At 59.9% G+C, this 17,260-nt stretch overlaps 3 protein-coding genes across 17 annotated transcripts in view; 1 reads left to right on the top strand and 2 right to left on the bottom strand.

Annotated features, from left to right (window-relative positions):
• Positions 1 to 4,476, top strand: part of COL8A2 (collagen type VIII alpha 2 chain) — a 25,405-nt gene extending 20,929 nt beyond the window's left edge. For all 12 annotated transcript variants that reach the window (XM_034649166.1, XM_034649196.1, XM_034649191.1 and 9 more), the window contains one exon: positions 276 to 4,476. In XM_034649166.1, the coding sequence (XP_034505057.1) occupies positions 276 to 2,194 (1,919 nt within the window). In that variant the 3' untranslated portion in view covers positions 2,195 to 4,476. The remainder of the gene's footprint in view (positions 1 to 275) is intronic.
• A 1,234-nt stretch (positions 4,477 to 5,710) lies between these two features.
• Positions 5,711 to 11,189, bottom strand: ADPRS (ADP-ribosylserine hydrolase). Its single transcript, XM_034649158.1, has 6 exons — positions 10,865 to 11,189; positions 8,374 to 8,470; positions 7,896 to 8,103; positions 7,609 to 7,793; positions 7,168 to 7,268; positions 5,711 to 6,545 (listed from the first exon to the last, which is right to left on the bottom strand). Exons 1-6 carry the CDS (start codon positions 11,082 to 11,084, stop codon positions 6,253 to 6,255), a joined length of 1,104 nt encoding a protein of 367 aa, XP_034505049.1. The 5' UTR covers positions 11,085 to 11,189; the 3' UTR covers positions 5,711 to 6,252.
• A 627-nt stretch (positions 11,190 to 11,816) lies between these two features.
• Positions 11,817 to 15,610, bottom strand: TEKT2 (tektin 2). 4 transcript variants are annotated; one of them, XM_034649141.1, is made up of 11 exons: positions 15,495 to 15,610; positions 15,100 to 15,175; positions 14,535 to 14,747; positions 14,262 to 14,453; positions 13,924 to 14,129; positions 13,279 to 13,422; positions 13,084 to 13,198; positions 12,810 to 12,917; positions 12,539 to 12,682; positions 12,292 to 12,371; positions 11,817 to 12,126 (listed from the first exon to the last, which is right to left on the bottom strand). In XM_034649141.1, exons 3-11 carry the CDS (start codon positions 14,688 to 14,690, stop codon positions 11,913 to 11,915), a joined length of 1,359 nt encoding a protein of 452 aa, XP_034505032.1. In that variant the 5' UTR covers positions 14,691 to 14,747; positions 15,100 to 15,175; positions 15,495 to 15,610; the 3' UTR covers positions 11,817 to 11,912. The 4 variants fall into 4 exon arrangements, with proteins under 4 accessions (XP_034505032.1, XP_019652949.2, XP_019652948.2 ...); XM_019797390.2 differs by having other exon boundaries at positions 14,535 to 14,745; positions 15,105 to 15,175; XM_019797389.2 differs by lacking the exon at positions 15,100 to 15,175 and having other exon boundaries at positions 14,535 to 14,745; positions 15,495 to 15,576.
• Positions 15,611 to 17,260: the final 1,650 nt, after the last annotated feature.

The following is a 17,260-nucleotide window of genomic DNA, read 5'->3' as shown; positions in this document are numbered from 1 at the left end:
TGGCGGCCATTGCACGCCCCGGGATCGTGCAGGGATGGAAGTCACCCCAAGCTTTTGGGGGAAGGCCGGCCTGGGTAGGCTGGGTGCTAGAAGCCCCCAAGAGGGCCACTGGACCTAAACCCCTAAACCCCATCTTCCATGAGTGCACGGAGAGGGAGACGGGGTGTGGCCTTCATGAGCGGATGTAGTGTTACCCCGTGGCGGAGTGGGTAGATGCGACCAATGTCTCCACCGGCCGGGCCCCTGACTGCCCCTTCCCTCTCTCTCTCCCTCAGAAATGCCTCTGCCGTTGCTGCCAATGGACCTGAAAGGCGAGCCCGGTCCGCCTGGGAAGCCCGGGCCTCGGGGGCCCCCTGGCCCTCCTGGCTTCCCAGGAAAACCAGGCACTGGAAAGCCAGGACTCCATGGGCAGCCTGGCCCCGCCGGCCCCCCTGGATTCTCCCGGATGGGCAAGGCTGGTCCCCCAGGGCTCCCGGGCAAGGCTGGACCACCAGGACAGCCAGGGCTTCGGGGCGAGCCAGGGATACGAGGGGACCAGGGCCTTCGGGGGCCCCCAGGACCTCCTGGCCTCCCTGGGCCCTCAGGCATTGCTGTCCCTGGAAAGCCAGGCCCCCAAGGGGTGCCAGGGCCCCCAGGATTCGGAGGGGAGCCAGGGCCCCAGGGAGAGCCGGGGCCCCCGGGCGATCGAGGCCTCAAGGGGGATAATGGAGTGGGCCAGCCAGGGCTACCTGGGGCCCCAGGGCAGGGGGGTGCCCCTGGACCCCCTGGCCTCCCTGGTCCAGCTGGCTTGGGCAAACCTGGTTTGGATGGGCTTCCTGGGGCCCCTGGAGATAAGGGCGAGTCAGGGCCTCCCGGAGTACCAGGACCCAGGGGGGAGCCAGGGGCTTTGGGCCCAAAAGGGCTCCCTGGGGTGGATGGTGTGGGGGTACCAGGGGCAGCAGGGGTTCCAGGGCCACAGGGCCCAGCAGGGGCCAAAGGGGAACCAGGAACCCGGGGCCCCCCTGGCCTGATAGGTCCCACTGGCTATGGGGTGCCAGGACTGCCAGGCGCCAAGGGGGACAGGGGCCCAGCTGGGGTCCCAGGACTCTTGGGGGACAGGGGTGAGCCAGGTGAGGATGGAGAGCCAGGAGAGCAGGGCCCGCAGGGCCTCGGGGGCCCCCCAGGACTTCCAGGGTCTGCAGGACTCCCTGGCAGACGTGGGTCCCCTGGGCCCAAGGGGGAGACAGGGCCTGGAGGACCCCCAGGAGTGCCTGGTATGCGGGGTGACCAGGGGCCTAGTGGCCTGGCTGGGAAACCTGGGCCCCCAGGAGAGAGGGGACTTCCTGGAGCCCATGGACCCCCTGGACCAACTGGGCCCAAAGGTGAGCCGGGTTTCACGGGCCGCCCTGGGGGACCAGGGGTGGCAGGAGCCCTGGGGCAGAAGGGTGACCTGGGGCTCCCTGGGCAGCCGGGCCTGAGGGGCCCCTCAGGAATCCCAGGGCTCCAGGGCCCAGCTGGTCCTATCGGGCCCCAGGGCCTGCCAGGCCTGAAGGGTGAACCCGGCTTGCCAGGGCCCCCTGGCGAGGGGAAAGTGGGGGAACCTGGAGTGGCTGGGCCTACAGGGCCCCCTGGGGTCCCCGGTTCCCCAGGACTCACTGGCCCTCCTGGGCCTCCTGGGCCTCCCGGTCCCCCTGGCGCCCCTGGGACCTTGGATGAGACTGGCATCGCCGGCCTGCACCTGCCCAACGGTGGCGTGGAGGGCGCCGTGCTGGGCAAGGGGGGCAAGCCACAGTTCGGGCTGGGAGAGCTGTCGGCCCACGCCACACCCGCCTTCACCGCCGTGCTCACCTCCCCCTTTCCCGCCTCGGGCATGCCTGTCAAATTCGACCGGACTCTCTACAATGGCCACAGCGGCTACAACCCGGCCACCGGCATCTTCACCTGCCCCGTGGGCGGGGTCTACTACTTTGCTTACCACGTGCACGTCAAGGGCACCAACGTGTGGGTGGCCCTGTACAAGAACAACGTGCCAGCCACGTACACCTACGATGAGTACAAGAAGGGCTACCTGGACCAGGCGTCTGGCGGGGCCGTGCTCCAGCTGCGGCCCAACGACCAGGTCTGGGTGCAGATGCCGTCGGACCAGGCCAACGGCCTCTACTCCACTGAGTACATCCACTCCTCCTTTTCAGGGTTCTTGCTCTGCCCCACATAACACCACGGGGGCCTTGCCGCCTCGGCCTCCTCCTCTTTAGTGGTAGAGACCTTCTCAGTGACAAGAACCTCCATTTAAAGAAAAAACCAAAGGCTGAACAGACGCGGAAGCAGAGGCGGCCGTGGCCTTGGCCCAAGGAGACTGGTTTGGTTTCTCCCTTCACGCAAGCTGAAGTGGTTTCTGGAAGAGGCTGGCCTGAGTTCCTCTCCCCCAAGTGTCTGTACGGCGTTGGGGTTGCACCCCCACTGCAGGCAGGGCCCCAGGACGCTCAGCCCGGCTGTCGGAGCCCCCTGCCCTTTCGGGAGTCCTGGGTGCGGCTGGGCGGGGAAGGGAGCTGCTTCTCTGAGTCAGAGCAGAGAGGGCACTGAGCGCCCCATTCCACTCCCCCAGGGAGACATAGGCCCAAGCCCTGCCCTTCCTGCTGGCCCCCAGATGGCTCCTCGGATCTCGGCTGGGGCTCTTCCGGCCCCCTGGGGCCTCCAGCAGCTGACAGTGGGTCCCCTGAAGAGTTTTTGCTTCCAGGGGAAAGCAAAGGGCAGGGGGCTTCGAGGTGGCCAGTGTGGACACCCTGCCGGGATTGCCGTCCAGGATGGTGCTGTGGCATCAGGCCTGTCCATGGTGCCTGGCATATGGCCCCTTCTCTGCAGGGTCCTGGGAAGGGCCAACCCCTCTTCTGCTCCAGCTGCAGCCTCTGGAGCGGCAATTTGTGACGGGAGGGGCAGGGATCTGGGGCACGATGGCAGCCCTACACGTCCCCCTCTGTCTCCCGGGCTGCTCCCACCAACTGGCTCTGCCCAGCCATCAGGCAGCGGCCCAGGCTCTGACGGACAGCCACAGCAGGCGCAGGGCAGGATGGACCAGCAGCAAACCCGAGTACCCTCCCTCTCTCTCCTTTCACCTGCTGGGGGAGGGCTGATGTTTTCATACACAATTGTAAGGTATCCGCCACCCCCCCAACCCAAGTGTCCCCAAGGCAGAGAGCCTCTTTTCTGGCCCTCAGAACAAGGTACACACAAGCTCGGGGATGAAGAAGGCTCCCGCCTGCTTCTTCTTAACAAGAACCATATGGTGGGTATGTGTGTGTACCAGAGGGGTTAATCTGAGGGGGCTTCCTCTCCCTCTCCCCTCTGGTTCCAATTTCCTGTTCTAAGCAGGATTAGGGCCCAGAAGGCTGAGGCTCTGAGGAAAAGGGTGCCAACAGGCCCCTTTGGAATGAGTTGACTCTGGATGTTTCTGCCTTATTCCCCAAACAGAGCCCCCCCTGCAGGAAACAGGCAGGATGTCTCTCCTATCTCCTAGTTCAGGCTCAGTGGATAAAGCTGAGATTCATGCTGGGGCAAAGATGGCCACTTTCGGGGGGCGGGGGGGGGCTGTCAGCCATCCCCCAAGCCAACCTGCTTCTCTGTACCAGTGTGAACCTGGGTCACCCAGTGTGGTCTCACACAGCTCCAATCCTGGCCAGCACCAGACGGTCCATGTTGGAAACGGGGCGGTGGCTGACTTCTGGCTCACTGAGCTGCAGGCCCCTGGGCCCCTGGGCCGGCTTCCCCGACCCACTTCTCCCCAACAAAGTAGGCCCTTTGCTTGCTTTGTCTTCCAGAAGAAGTGAAACCCAAAGCTGTGCGAGTGACCCTCGAACAGGTTTTGACTGGGGTTCATGGTGGACTTCTTGATTTCCGAAACCCAGGAGAACGAAGGAGTCTCAAACTGAGCCTGGTGGGGTCCTTTGCTCAGCCTCCTTCCTGGGCCAAAGCCACCACCATCTGACCGGTTGGGGGTGGGGGTGGGGTGGGTTCTGTTGGGTGGAAATTCACCAGCTCTCAGGGGGAGCCCAGGGGACTAAGGAGGGCACTGGGGGGGTGGGGCCAGAAAAAACTCAGCTTCTGCTTAATGTCACTCCTGCAGCCTTTGGGAGGGGTGGCTGGTGTTTCTGAAACGTCGATGGGATTTTAGTTCCAGGTGTCCACTTGACTAGCTTTGATAAACGATGCCGAGTTTTAACTATGAAAACTACGGTACCTTGGTGCATTTTTATATGGATTCCTAGGGTTTTTTTTTTTAAGATTAAGGTTTGAACGTTTTCATTAGTAATTTCATTTCTAACCTGGTATAGGAAGCTTAATTCTCTACATACCTATTATGTGTCCTGTGTCACAGAAGATTCGGGAAATATGCGCTTGGGAATCCAAAAAAAAAAAAAAGAAGGGACTTCTTTTTAAAAGAAAAACAGCAGTATTGACTGCCTGTACTGACACCACCTCAATAAAACCCGTTGTCTGAAACAGCGCCGTGCGGGCCTGGCAGCGATGCGGGGGGTCTCGAGCCTCTGGGACTCTCGCTCTACACTTTCCCTCAAGGAGCACGCACCCCCCCCCACCAGGCCCCCAGCCGTGGGTTCTGTCACCACCACATCGGAAATGCTCCATGCTCCTGGCTGCCAGGGCTCTGCACCAAGGAAATGCCAGGAAGCATTTTGAGCAACCAAAGCAAGGCAGTGATTGGAGCTGGGGGAGATGGTTCGAGCTTCCCTGGAACATTCCTGTGAGCTCTCAGGGGTGGTGGAGCGTGACAGCTGGCTCAGGATCCCAGGGACCAAGTTTCCACATTTGATACAAATTATCAATGAAATCATGAACCTTTGATCCTGAGGGTGGGGGCCAGTGCCAGTCCTGAAGGCAGGACTGGGGGTGGGGGGGGCTGACCTGGGCAGAAAGCACCTGCCCACAGCTTGCTATGCTCAGCGCTTTTTAAGAATCTGTTCCTGGCTCGAGGGATGGGAGCAGCAAACCTGAAACAATCCAAGCCCTGGAAAGTCCTGTGGTTTGCTCCAGCCTGGCAGGACACCACTGGGGCTGAAAGCGGACCTGCCTATCAGCCCTCAGGCTAGCTGCAGAGCTGGGCAGGCTTCTCCCTCCACTGAGGCTGGAAGGATAATTGGAGGACATCCCTGAAGTTGGAGGGGAGGGGTCTTCCCCCTTTCAATTTTCCTTTCTTCTAAATGAATGGTGTGCAAAACTTCCTCTCAAGCCAAGGCCTTTGACTGGGGCCTGAGATACAGAATGAGGCCCCCAGCCTTCAGTCCACCCAGGACTCCGACATGATGCACCTTCCTCACCCAAGGGTTGGCAGTCCAGGGGGAGAGGGTGCCCTTTGTGTCCTCTTACTGGGGTCCCATTCTTGGGCCAGCTGAACCTGGGGGGTCCTATTTGGGGAGCAACCTGTGAGGAAGTCAGGCTCGGAGAGCAGGGACATCTGGCTCGTCCTGCCCAGTGCCCGGGCTGCTCTCAATGATCTCCAACAGGAATAAGCACCAAACCATGCCCGCTCTGCCCTTCCTGGCCGAACCGCACAGCCAGTTGGAAGAATTGGAGGAATGTGCCTGACAAACCCAGGGCCTCATGTTACTGGCTCCTAGCAGAGCACAGGAAGGGGTACAAGGCTTGAGAAAGTCAAGGGTGTGCGTTGGGGTGGGGGAGAAACTCATTCAGGGCAGAGGAGACACATGGGCACCAGCGGTGGGATTTACCAGAACTGTTTATTGCTGTGACTTCCGCCAGCAGCTGTTAACAAGCCAGGACAGCCCAGGTGTGGCTCCCGATCGGCTAGATGCGTGTGCTGGTTTCCTCGACTCACGTAAACCTACCGCCCAGGGGCTCTGCCCAGTTAAAAACATGCTTTCTGGCAAACTGGCTACATCTCAACAAGAAGAAATGGTGCCACTGCCGATCACTTCTGCCCACCCCCCATCCCATCTTGGGTAAGACATGAAAATGCCACGGGTACCCTTCCAAAATAAAGCCTGTCCTAATCCCTCCCGCCTGCCCGAGTTGCCAGGCAGGCCACGGGCTCTGCAGTGAGCCCGAAACCCAGCTCCAGGGAGGCACCAGTCCTCCACCCGCTGTCCAGTCACCTCCCCTAGGGCACTCGCTGTCCCAGCCGTGTGCTCTGCCCACACTGCAGGATGATGGAGGCAGGGACCGGCGCCCGAGGAACCGAGTTTCCAATCTGAGCTGTAGTTGGGCCGGCTGGACGTGGCGGAGCCCCAGCAGCTGAGGCCCTCACACACTCTTCTGGAAGAGGCGGTACAGACTCTGGGCCAGGACGTCTGTCTCCTCGTAGCCCTCACAGCTTTGCTGCCAGCTCTCTGGCACCTGTTCCATCCCATAGTAGGCCCCAGCAATGGCCCCGGCCATGGTGGCAATGGTGTCTGTGTCCCCCCCGAGCGAGATGGAATAGATCAGAGTCCTCTGGAGGCTGTTGAAGGCAGAGGGGATCTCGGGGTCAGGCTCCATGCAGCGCAGGAAGCAGTAGATGGCGGTGGGCACAGATTCGAAGGCAGCAATGCCATTGCCTGTAGGGAAGCCAGCACATGGGGACCCCGCACTTCCCCACCCCCTATGTCCCCAGGCTTCTTTCGGCCACTCACCCCAAGCCAATACTCTCAGCTTCAAGCTGGCCTATGATTCAGACCACAGGCTCTAGGATTAGACTACCCAGGTTCAAATCCTGGCTCTCCCTCCTGCTAGCATGGGACCGGGCAAGTTCCCTCATGGCTGAGATTCTGGTTTCTGGGATTCGACTCCTTGGGCAGAGAGGGAATAAAGGCAGCGACTCTCAGGGCTGGTGTGGGGGCGAACTGCGCCACAGGTAGAGTGTTCTGTACAGTGCCCAGAATACAGGACAGGTGCCCTATAAACAAGTATCAGTTATCAACACGAACTGTCAAAACTAGTGGCCTCTTGCCATTCCCAGGGACATTCGGCTGTGAGGCTGGCGGCCCTGGAGTAACCCCGGCCCAAGGCGGCACCGCGGTCCCAGCCCCGCCAAGGACCGCACAGCGTGGCCTGCACCACACAGTGCGCCTGCACTGCAGCCTCAGGCAAGGAACGTGGGAGCAGGCACGGCTCCAGGCGCCCGCCTGTCCCTAAGCCCAGGACTAGCCCTGAGGATGACGGGGGTGAGGGTCCACCCACCTAGCTCAGACACCACCTCCTCTCTGGTCACGGAGTCCTGCTCTAGAAGGGCGCCGATCTTCTTCAGGCGGCTGGAGTAGGGACGCTCCTCCATGCCCAACCTGCGGGGCAGGGGTGAGATTTCAGGGAGGTCGGAGCCGGCAGGGTGGAGACAGGAGGCAGGGGAAGGGGTGTGGGACAGTGAGGCGGGAGGCGATCAGGCTGACACCCGGCACAGGTGTCCTGACAGAAGTGGGAGAGGGCTAGGTGTGAGCCCCTCGTCTTATTCTCTGGTTCCCTCAGAGCCTCAAAGCAGAGTCAAGGCAAAGGGGCTCCTCCCACCCCTCCTAAGAGTCTGCAATTAAAAAAGAAAGGTTTCAGCTTATGGCAACGCCAGAGGACCCCGCGATGCAGGCACACCCACAAACACCCTTCCAGCCTGCCTCCATCAAACACACTTACTCCCTGGCATCGGAGACGGACTGGGCATCGCTCTCCAGCTCTTCCATGTGGCCCAGGAGTTGTTCGAGAAAATGCTCACTCGACGACTCCCCCTGCAAAGCCAGGTGCACGGCCAGGGCCTGCAGGATGGCACCGTTGTAACCCAGGGAGGAGGCGTGTGTCAGCTGGGCTGAGAGCCGGGCAAACTAGGGCAGAGGCAGTGGGAGCAAAGACGTGCTGTCACAGAACCTGGGCTGCACAGAGGAGGGAGGGAGGGGGAAGCCCAGAAGCCAGCCCGCCTGGACTACCTTCTGTACGTCCTGGACATTGCTATAGGCCAGGGAGATGCCGGCCACCCGCATGGCACCCCCGTTGCCATAGGAGCCTTTGCCATTAAACTGCGCCCGGGCGGGCTCAAAGACGTCGCGGCACCTGGGGCTCAGGAGCTTCCTGAACACAGTGATCACTCCAGCGCCGTAACCCCGGTCGGGCTCTTTCTTGTACTCCTGAGCAAATCTAGGGGAGAGAAGGGAGACAGGATTAGGGCTGAAAAGATGCCTGTTGGGGCCGGGAGAGGAGCGCTCCGGCTGGTCTGGGAAAGAGGAAGCCTCGGGGACCTAAGGAGCCCGTGCTAGCAGTGCTGTCACTTCTGCCTCGGGAGGCTGGCAGCGTGAGTGTCCTGCCGAGGGCGGGGGCCTCAGCATGCACCCACATCGTTGCTCTGGTCAAGAAGTACGGTTACTCTGCCCACCTGCTTTGCTTCACCCCAGGACCACACCCCCTCACCTGTGAGCCATGTCCACCTCGTCGAAGGCCTCCTTGGCCAGCAGGGACTGCACCAGGGCCCTGGCCATGGCTGTGTCGTCTGTGTAGTACAACACTTCTGCAGGGATAGGGTGGGGGTGAGAGTGAGATCATGCCACAGGGCTTGAAGGTGGTGGCTCTGGCCTCCCGCTTTTGAAGTAAGCTCTATACCCAATATGGGGTTTGAACTCATGACACTGAGATCGAGGCACACGCTCTACTGACCGAGCCTCCCTCTCTCTCCTGCCCGGTTTCCTGGGCTCCAGGCCTTGGGATTTTCAGCAATTCTTTATTGAGTCAGTTATGATGACCTGTTGATTTCTGAAGGAAAATCCTCTGCCCCCTTCTGACTGCCATGACCGTAGATCTCGGGCACTACCCCCACCCTCCAACCCAGCCTATATGTGCAGCCAAAAAATTCTTCCTAAAAGCAGACTATTCCTTTCCTCATCTCACTCTCCTGCTCAAAGTCACTGTCTGTTACTTTCAGGATTAGGCCAAATTCACTGCCTTGGCCTTCGAAGCCCTTCCCTGTTACATCCCGCCGCTCCCCTCCACATCCCCAGAACCAACCTTGGAGCCTGGGTCGACCCCCCACCCCACCTGCCGCTCCTTCTTCTGGGTGCCCGGGACTACTGCGCTGGCACTTCTGACCCAGCAACGCTGGTTATATGAAGACATCCCGAGGAGGCTGTGAGCCGGCAAGGGACTGGTGGGACTTGGTTTTACTGAAGGAAGAGATGGCTGCAGAGAAGGAAGCACTCTCCCTAGCGAGCCCCCTACCCCACTCCCACTCCTCTCTGTGTACAGCAAGCCCCCTGCCCCACTTTCTCCCCTTCACTCTTAGGGGGCTCCCATCCTGGCTTCACTAGGAAGAGGGGTCAACAGGCCTCTTACCCACAGCCGTTCTCCTGTCACCTCTTGACCAAGTGAGTCCCTTTTCGAGTCCACCTGGCCCAGCTCCCCGGCGGACTTGTTTTTCCTTCCTCTCCTCTCCCCTCAACCTCTCCGTGTGGTGGAGTTGTACCCATGCTCCCTTTGTTTGCTCCCTGCACCCTGCTGTTCCCCAGGGAGCCACTTCTCTATCATCCTCAGCCCATGTGACTGCGGCACAAGGTTCACACCACCACTAGCCTCCTCAAATAGCACACCCTACTCCTTTGTTCAGGGATGGACAGATGGCCGAAGCCAGGACGAGGAGATGAGTCTAGGATTTCTGCTGGGGCTGCTGCAGATAGACTCTTCCTCTGCCAGAGCTGCTGGGGCCACCCCATGGGGAGAGTCTGCCAGAGCGAGTGAAGCCAACCTGTCAGACTGCAGATCGGAATAAGGAGGGGAGTTGGGTCTTGAGTACGTGGCCTGAGCCCCTGGATTCAGCTCCACCTGAAGCCAGACCTACCTCTGGACTTCTCAGTTATGTCAGCCAGTGCATTCTTTTTGCTTAGACCATTATGAGCTGAGTTTTCTGCTACTTGCATCCAAAAGGTTCTAAAACACCTAAAATGTTTTTCCTTCATCTTAACATCAAAGCAAAGATGAAATTAAAAGCCAACCCTCCACTTTGCTTCAACCATGGCTCCTGTCTCTCCATCCCATCATACCAAACCATACTCTATCTCCTTTCTCCACTTCCTCCTAAACCCACTTAAATCTTACTTCCAGGTTTCAATATTCTACTGAAAATGGTTTTTGAAATCCAGACTTTCCTCTTCTTAACCTCTCTGTAGCATGACACCAGTGACCATCTTGAAATTCTCTTGGGTTTTGTTGATACCCTGCCCCCCTGCTTCAACTTCCATCAAACCCTTTCCAACTCTAGCTCCTTTTCCTCCTCCAGCATTCTGAGTATGGCCCCTTTTCCTTACTATTCTACATGCTCTCCAAGAATCATTCTCCGCTAGACCTCAGAGATCTGGGTGAGAACCCGGCTGCGAAGGGGAGGAGACAGGCTTTATACACAAGGGACAGCACTGCAAAGGCCCGGGCTAGAGCAAGCTGGCGTGAGAGCAGCTGAGCGCAGAAAACAAGGCCAAGGGTGGCAGAAGGTGAAACTGGGGACTCTGGAGGGCCGACCAGGTAGGGCACATTAAGGAATTTGGTTCTATTCTGAGGGTAACGGAAAATCACTACAGAGCTTCCGGCGGGGGAGGCCCGTCACGTCTGTTTCGAGAAGAGCACTCCCTGCTGCGTGGAGAATGGACTGGTGGTGCACATGGTGGGCCAGGCGCAATGCAGGAGAATGACGCCCAGGTTGCCAGTCGCACGGCTGAAAGGACGGGCTTGCCAGGCCCCGAGCCGGGGAACGTTCCGGGCGAGACGAGCGAAGCTGGGGCTGGGACTCTGACGCGCTGAGTCCGAGCTGCCCGAGGCTCCTCCAGACCCGGAGCTTCACCTCCGAGGCTTGTCCCTCCCGCCCCGCGGCCCCCGGGGACACCCCGCCAACGCGTCCCCAAGTGCACCCGGCCCCGCCCACCTGTCCGCGCGCTCCCGGGCGAGCCCGGGTCGGGCTCCAGGCTCTGGACGTGACGCAGAACTGACGTCAGGGTGACGGTGTCGTGCGCCTCGTAGAAGGAGCCCACGCAGTCCCCGAGCAGCGCGCCGGCCAGGCAGCCTCGGAAGCGGGAGAGGGAGCGGGCCGCCCCAGCCCCCGTGCAGGCCGCCGCCGTCATCGCCGCCACCGCCGCCCCGGCCATCCGCGCGGAGCAGTCGCCACTTCCGGTACGGCCGGCGCGCGCCGCAGGACAACGGCCCCCGCGCCGGCCCCACAGCGCCGCCCAGCGGCCCGGAGCCGCGGTGCCTCTTCACGCCCACAGCGCCGCCCAGCGGCCGGGAGCCGCAGCTCCCGCGTCCTGCAGCACCGGCCAGGCCTCCGCTTTTAGCCCCATTCTCCCCACTTGTAAATGGCGCACAGACGGTCGGGATGGCCACTGAAGAGTCCCCGAGGTGAGAGGAGGGCCCAGAGCCAGACCATCGGACCCTGGCAGCCCTGCCCTTCAGGCCACTGTCTTCACCACCACACCACTCCTCCCCTGTGGCCTGCTTTTAGCAAGCCTTGCTCTGAGCCCCAGCAACCCCCCGCCCTCCCATGGCTGCCCCAGCCCTTGGCTCCCTCAGGCCTGGGCTCCCACCCCCAAGCCCTCCCACTGTGATCCTAGCCGCCCCCGCTTCCCCCCGGGCCTCCCCTAGGCATCAAGAGGGCAGGCCAGGGTCCAGCTGAGGCAGAGCTGGTGCAAGGTCACGCTGCTAGAGCCCCAGGGGAAGCTGGCCTAGCCCAGAGAGCGGTTCCCTGAGGAGGGAGGAGGGAAGGAATCAGGTTTAGAACATGGAGCTTGAGGATGATGTTCCCCAACTTTGCTCCTCCGTGCACAGGGGTCCCAGAGACTCTCACTCCCTGCTGGCCATATGCAGGGATAGCAGAAAGCCCCTTGACTGAGAACCACATTTATTAGATTCATTCTCTCCACCCCCTTCCCTCTTCCATCTCCCATTTGACCCTTCCCTCATCCCCCAGCCCCCCTAGACTAGACCAGCTCCAACTGGCAGCTTTTGAGTGGACTCAGGGTGCGGTTTGTGGTACGGGTGAAGGTGTCCACCTCGGGCACAAACTTCTCTGCTGGCACAGTCAGCTTCCTGCGGGTGTCCATGCACTTGGTGTCCAACAGCATGGAGTTGGTCTTGCAGTCGAGGTCAGCCTGCAGCCGGGCCAGGTGCTTGTAGAGAGCACCCAGGGTATCCCTGGGGAGGACGCAGGAACCACCCGTCACCCCTGCCCGAAGCCGGGAGGTCAGGGCTGAGCTCCCCGGCCTTCAGTCAGGAAGACTCAGGGAAGCCAGCAGGCAGCAAAGGGCCCCAGGGGTGGGAGGTGTCTCCCTGCGCCCCCTGCCCACTCGCCACACGTACTGCGCTTGCGCCAGCTTCTGCGTCAGGGCAGTGATGGTTGCCTCTAATTGGTGAACCTCGTCAGTGAGGCCATACTGCGCCTAGAGGCGGAGGGGTGGGTTGGGAGGCCCAGGTCAGTGTAGGGGCTTGGATCCTGCCCTCCACCAGCACCCCTGCTCCGCCAGGAATATGTGGCGGGGGCGGGGGGGGGTATGATCCTGAGGAAGCCTTAGTGGGGGGCCCGTGCCCCACGGGGGTACCCTCGCACCTGGTCCCGGCAGAGCTCCACATTGGGTCGGTAAGTTCTGGACTCCAGCCGGGTATGGCAGAGCTTCAGGTTCTGTAGCTTTCTGCGTCGGTCCTCCTCCAGGTGCCGGATGTCCTCCTGCAGCTCGGCGATCTCCTCCAAGGTCTGCAGGGACAGAGCGACTGGTCCCCACCCGCCGAACCCACTGTGGGGCACCCCCTCCAGGGCTTCCTGTGGGCGCTCCTGGCACAGCAGGAACCCCGCGCCCAGGGCCTAAACGGAGAAGGCTCACATTCTTCTCCTGCCATCGGAGCTCACTGTACACTTTCTCCATCTCCCGCAGCCGCTTCCGGAAGGCAAATTCCGTGGCCACCCTCTGGGCTTCGAGCTCGTTGTTGGTCTGAAGGACAGGGAGGCAGGGCAAGGGCAAGGGCAAGGGTGGGGGCAAGCTCGTGGCCCTCTGAGGAGCTCGCTCAAGTGGGGGGGCGGCGGGGGGCCACATGGCCCATGGGGAACCCTCGGGCCACCAGCCGGCCGTGGAAGTGGGTGTGGGAGCGGCCGGTCACCTGGGCAATGGTTAGGGCGATGGCCTCCCGCAGCTCTGCCGCTGCCTTCATCTCGGCGTCCGCGCGGTTCTTGTTGAGCTGGCTGAAGTCGTCCCACTGCTGGAGGGTGGACGAGCTGCGAGGGCAGGACACCGCTGTCAGAGGTGTGGGCTGCCCGGCGTGCGCGGGGGCAGAAATGAGGGAAACACTTCTTACCCACTGGAGACACGTGTGGGATTAACCTTCAGAGAGATGTTTGGGGACTTGAGGTTGAGAGACAGGCAGCCTCTGTCAATGTCCAGTGTCTCCATTTTGTCCCGATGGTCGGCGTGGAGCTGCTGTCGCGCTTCCTGCAGGAGGCTGGGGAGGGGGCAGACTCGCTCAGGAACCAGCACCCGCCCCCCCCCCCCCCCNTTTTTCCCCCCCCAGGCCCCAGGACACAGCCCCTGTGGTCCTGAAGGGACAGAGGCCTGGGCCAGCTGGGGTGACAGCCGCAGGAACAAAGGCTGGCAGAGCGGGAGGAGCTCCCTGCAGGCAAAATGGGACACCCGCCTGCTTGCACGCGCCCACGGCGGGGGGGGGGGGGGGGGGCCACTGAGGCTCACACATACACACTCCCGAGAAGGTGCTCAGGGGTAGTGGCTGGCTCCGTCCTTTAAGAGTCTGACTCTCAGGGTCTCGGAATCGAGCCCCGTGTGGGGCTCTGTGCTCAGCACGGAGTCTGCTTGTCCCTCTCCCCCTACTCTTCCCTGTGTTCCCGCTCTCTCTCTTTCAAATAGATAGATTTAAAAGTCTTATAAAAAAAAAAAAAAAGACAGCCTTCAAGTGCGGGAGAACACTGGAATGACAGATCTCCCTTACCAGAGCTTCTCGAAGGCCTGGCTAATCTTTTGTTGCAAGGCCTTCTTGGTGGCCTCAATGACCTCCACCTCTTTATGCAGCTCTTTCTCCGCAGCATCCTTCACCACGTCAATGTCGCGCCGACTGTCCCTCAAGGTCAGGCACTCAATTGCTACGTCCAGAGCCAGGTTCTTGGCCTGCAGGTTTTGCTCTGCCGACTCTTTCATCTAGAAAAGAGGGCACGGGATCCTAGCGGGGCCACCCCCTGGGAAGCAGCTCTCAGTCCCACCTTAGCAGGGGGGGCAGTGAGTGACGCAAGGGGACATGCCCCCCAGGACCCCCATCAAGGGTGCGCTGACCCTGAAGTGGGGAGGGTGGGGGGTCCCGGCCGCAGGGTCTCCTGGCATCCTGCCCTGGCCCCCTGCCTGGGTCAGGGCGTCGATCTCAGCATCTAAATCTGTCAGACACTTGTCCAACATCTCCTTCCAACGGTTGACAGTAGCCACCCTCTCTGCCAGGCGAGTCCTGTTGTCATGTTCATCCCAAATGGTCTGGAAGAGACAAAGCCAGATAAAGAGGGTGTGCAGGTGGGGCTCTTCCGCTGCCCACCCAATGAGGCTCTGGCCTCCAACCTGGTTGTTGGTCTCATTGCGGAGGACCCGGGCTTCCTGGCGGATCTGGTGCGAAGCATCTCGCTGCCGCTCGCCGTTGGCGGACAGCAGGTGGCTGTTGGTGTGCCAGTCTGGCAGCCGGAAGCGTTGACTGGGCTTGACGCTCAGTGTGGCCATGGCGCAGGGGTGGAAGGGTCAGAGCACCCGAGGCCTGTTCCAGGCACCCACTCCGCTGGAGAGGGAAAACAAGGCTGCAGGAGACCGCTCAGGAGACGCTGTCCTAGATCAAAAGCCCCTCCAAAGAACCTGCTCCTCTCCATTTTGCTCCAAGCCCCTTCCTGCAGGAAGCCGGCTTGTGAACAGCCCTGGCTGGCGTTACTCCACTTTGCGGGAGGCGTCCACTAAGTTTCCTCCCACCCATCCGTCCACAGGCACAAACTCCTAGACCCTGCAGGTCCTGGAACAGGTGAAAGGGAACAATGGAGTCCATCAGTGTGTGTGTGTGTGTGTGGTGCCACGCCCTTAGTGGGGCTGGTGTGGGGGTGGGGGAGGTTAGCAGGAAAAATAGCCCTTATTCCAGTTTCCACCTACTTCCAGCAACCAGGTCTTATGGAACCTTCTTTTCTTTGTTCGCCCCAGCTTTGGCCCAGGACCCTGGGGACCTAAGAGAAAGAGCACGAGCTAGTTTTGCAGGGGACACGGGTTGGCACTAGGGAGTTGGGGGGGGGCGGCTGGCTCCCTGCCCATTTGGTCGTCCCCCCCCCCGTGGGAGGAGGAAGGGCGCGTGTGTGAGGGTCCCCACTGGGAGGAGCTGGGGTCCGTCTAGGTCCCAGCCCAGTCCCCCTCTCCCCTCCCCAGGATAATCATCTTCGGTTTGAATTAATAGCCCGGTGCAGGCGCCGAGAAAGGAGGAGGAAGGGGAGAGGGAGGGAGCTCGGCCGGGGTGAGAGCCGCCCACCGCCCGCTCTTCTCTTCTCTCACCTCCAGCCCCGCTCGCACTTCCGCCCAGCGTACCCAGCTCCTCTGTTCGGCGCCCCCGGTTGCCAGGCACCCGCGCTCCGCCCGCGCGCTACCTCCGCCCGCTGTGTGGTTTGGCGAGCAAGGCGGCAGGGCGGGAGGCCCAGGGGGTAGGAAGGCGGCGGGGGCCGCAGGTCTGGGACGCCTGGAGGGGGCCGCAGGAGGAGGGCATCGGGATATCGTGTTCAATCCATGTACACGTTCAACATTTGTATTTTGATATAAGTTACACATTGACAAGGTAAAAAAAAAATGCACAGAACATAGAAAAAGTAATCTCCCGGTCAGGCTCACTCCTCAGCAGATATCCTTCCAGAAACGTATATGTAGTTAACATTATTGACACACAGCCCTTTGGTCCTGTCTTGCCCAACAACTGCATCCACCCGCTTGATGGCACAGAAGGAACGATGCTTGTTTTTGGAGAGTCCACATGCCCGGGCAAGGTAACTGGGGTGTTAGAAGCAAAACTCAAAATCCAGCCTTTTTTTTTTTTTTTCTTGTTTTTTAAATTTTAATTCCACTATAGTTAACCTACAGAGTTCTATTAGTTTCAGGTGTATAATATAGTGATTCAATAATTCTATACATTATAAAATCCATTTTTTAAAAAGATTTTGTCAGAGAGAGAGAGAGCACAAGCAGGGGGGAGCAGCAGGCAGAGGGAGAAGCAGGCTTCCCGCTGAGCAAGGAGCCCAAGATGGGGCTGGATTCTGGGACCCTTGGATCATGACCTGAGCGACTCAACCACCCAGGCGTCCCAGATCCAATCATTTTTTAAAAAAATATTTATTTACTTATTTGAGAGAGAGAGGAGAAGCAGTCTAGGCGCTGAGCCAGGAGCCGTATGCCTGATTGACCTTATAACCTGAAATCATGACCTGAACCTAAATCAAGTCAGCAGCTTAACGGACTGAGCCACCCAGGCGCCCCCAAACTCTTTTTTTTTTAAGAGGAGGAAAAATAATTCAACCATGCCAGTACTATTCTAGGCCTTGGGAGATGTTAACATTTAATGTTCATAACTACCAGGAGAGGTAGGCACTGTCCGCCTTTTCGCAGGCAACTAAACAGCCTGGCTCCGCAGAAGGGCTGGGATGGAAAGGCAGGTCCCACTTTCTCTGTTACTACTCCACACTGCCTCTAGTGGTGGCTCTGGAAACCGGGATTAACGCTCTCCCTCGCAGGCGGGCCGGGTCCTCTTCGGAGCAGGTGCGTGCCATTACCGTGATGGTCTCACCCGCGAGAGAAGTGAGAAACGTGGCCACGGTCACGTAGCTAGGTGGCAGAGCCTGGATCCACACCCAGGCAGTCTGTCCCAGAGGCCAAGCGCAGGTCTGATAGAGGATGGAAAGAGAAGTCCAAGAAGAGTCCTCAGTTTTAACATCCCCGTGATTGGAGGGATGTGTGATCCCCACAGAGGAAAGAGGCGGACAACCGAGGGTGTTTGGTAGGCAAGGGGGAGATGACGTTGGATTTTGAGAGCTTGAGCTGCTTGTGGTGGATCCAGGTGCTGCCAGCAGGCAGGTAGACATCGAGGTCTGAAGCGCTCCAGAAACAGAGCCTAGAACATTTCTCTTCCTGAGCGCGGATTTGTTGTTGTTCCCCCCCAGAATATTTTCTAAACTCTAATATACGGCTCACAAAGCAGACATGCATGGGACTTTGTGATGTTGCTTTTTTTTTTTTTTAAAGATTTTATTTATTTATTTGACAGAGAGACAGCCAGC

This window comes from Ailuropoda melanoleuca, chromosome 2 (genome assembly GCF_002007445.2).
Source record: "Ailuropoda melanoleuca isolate Jingjing chromosome 2, ASM200744v2, whole genome shotgun sequence".
Lineage (NCBI taxonomy): Eukaryota > Metazoa > Chordata > Mammalia > Carnivora > Ursidae > Ailuropoda > Ailuropoda melanoleuca.
Note: the sequence above shows the minus strand (reverse complement) of the source record. Positions and strands in the feature narration are given on the sequence as shown.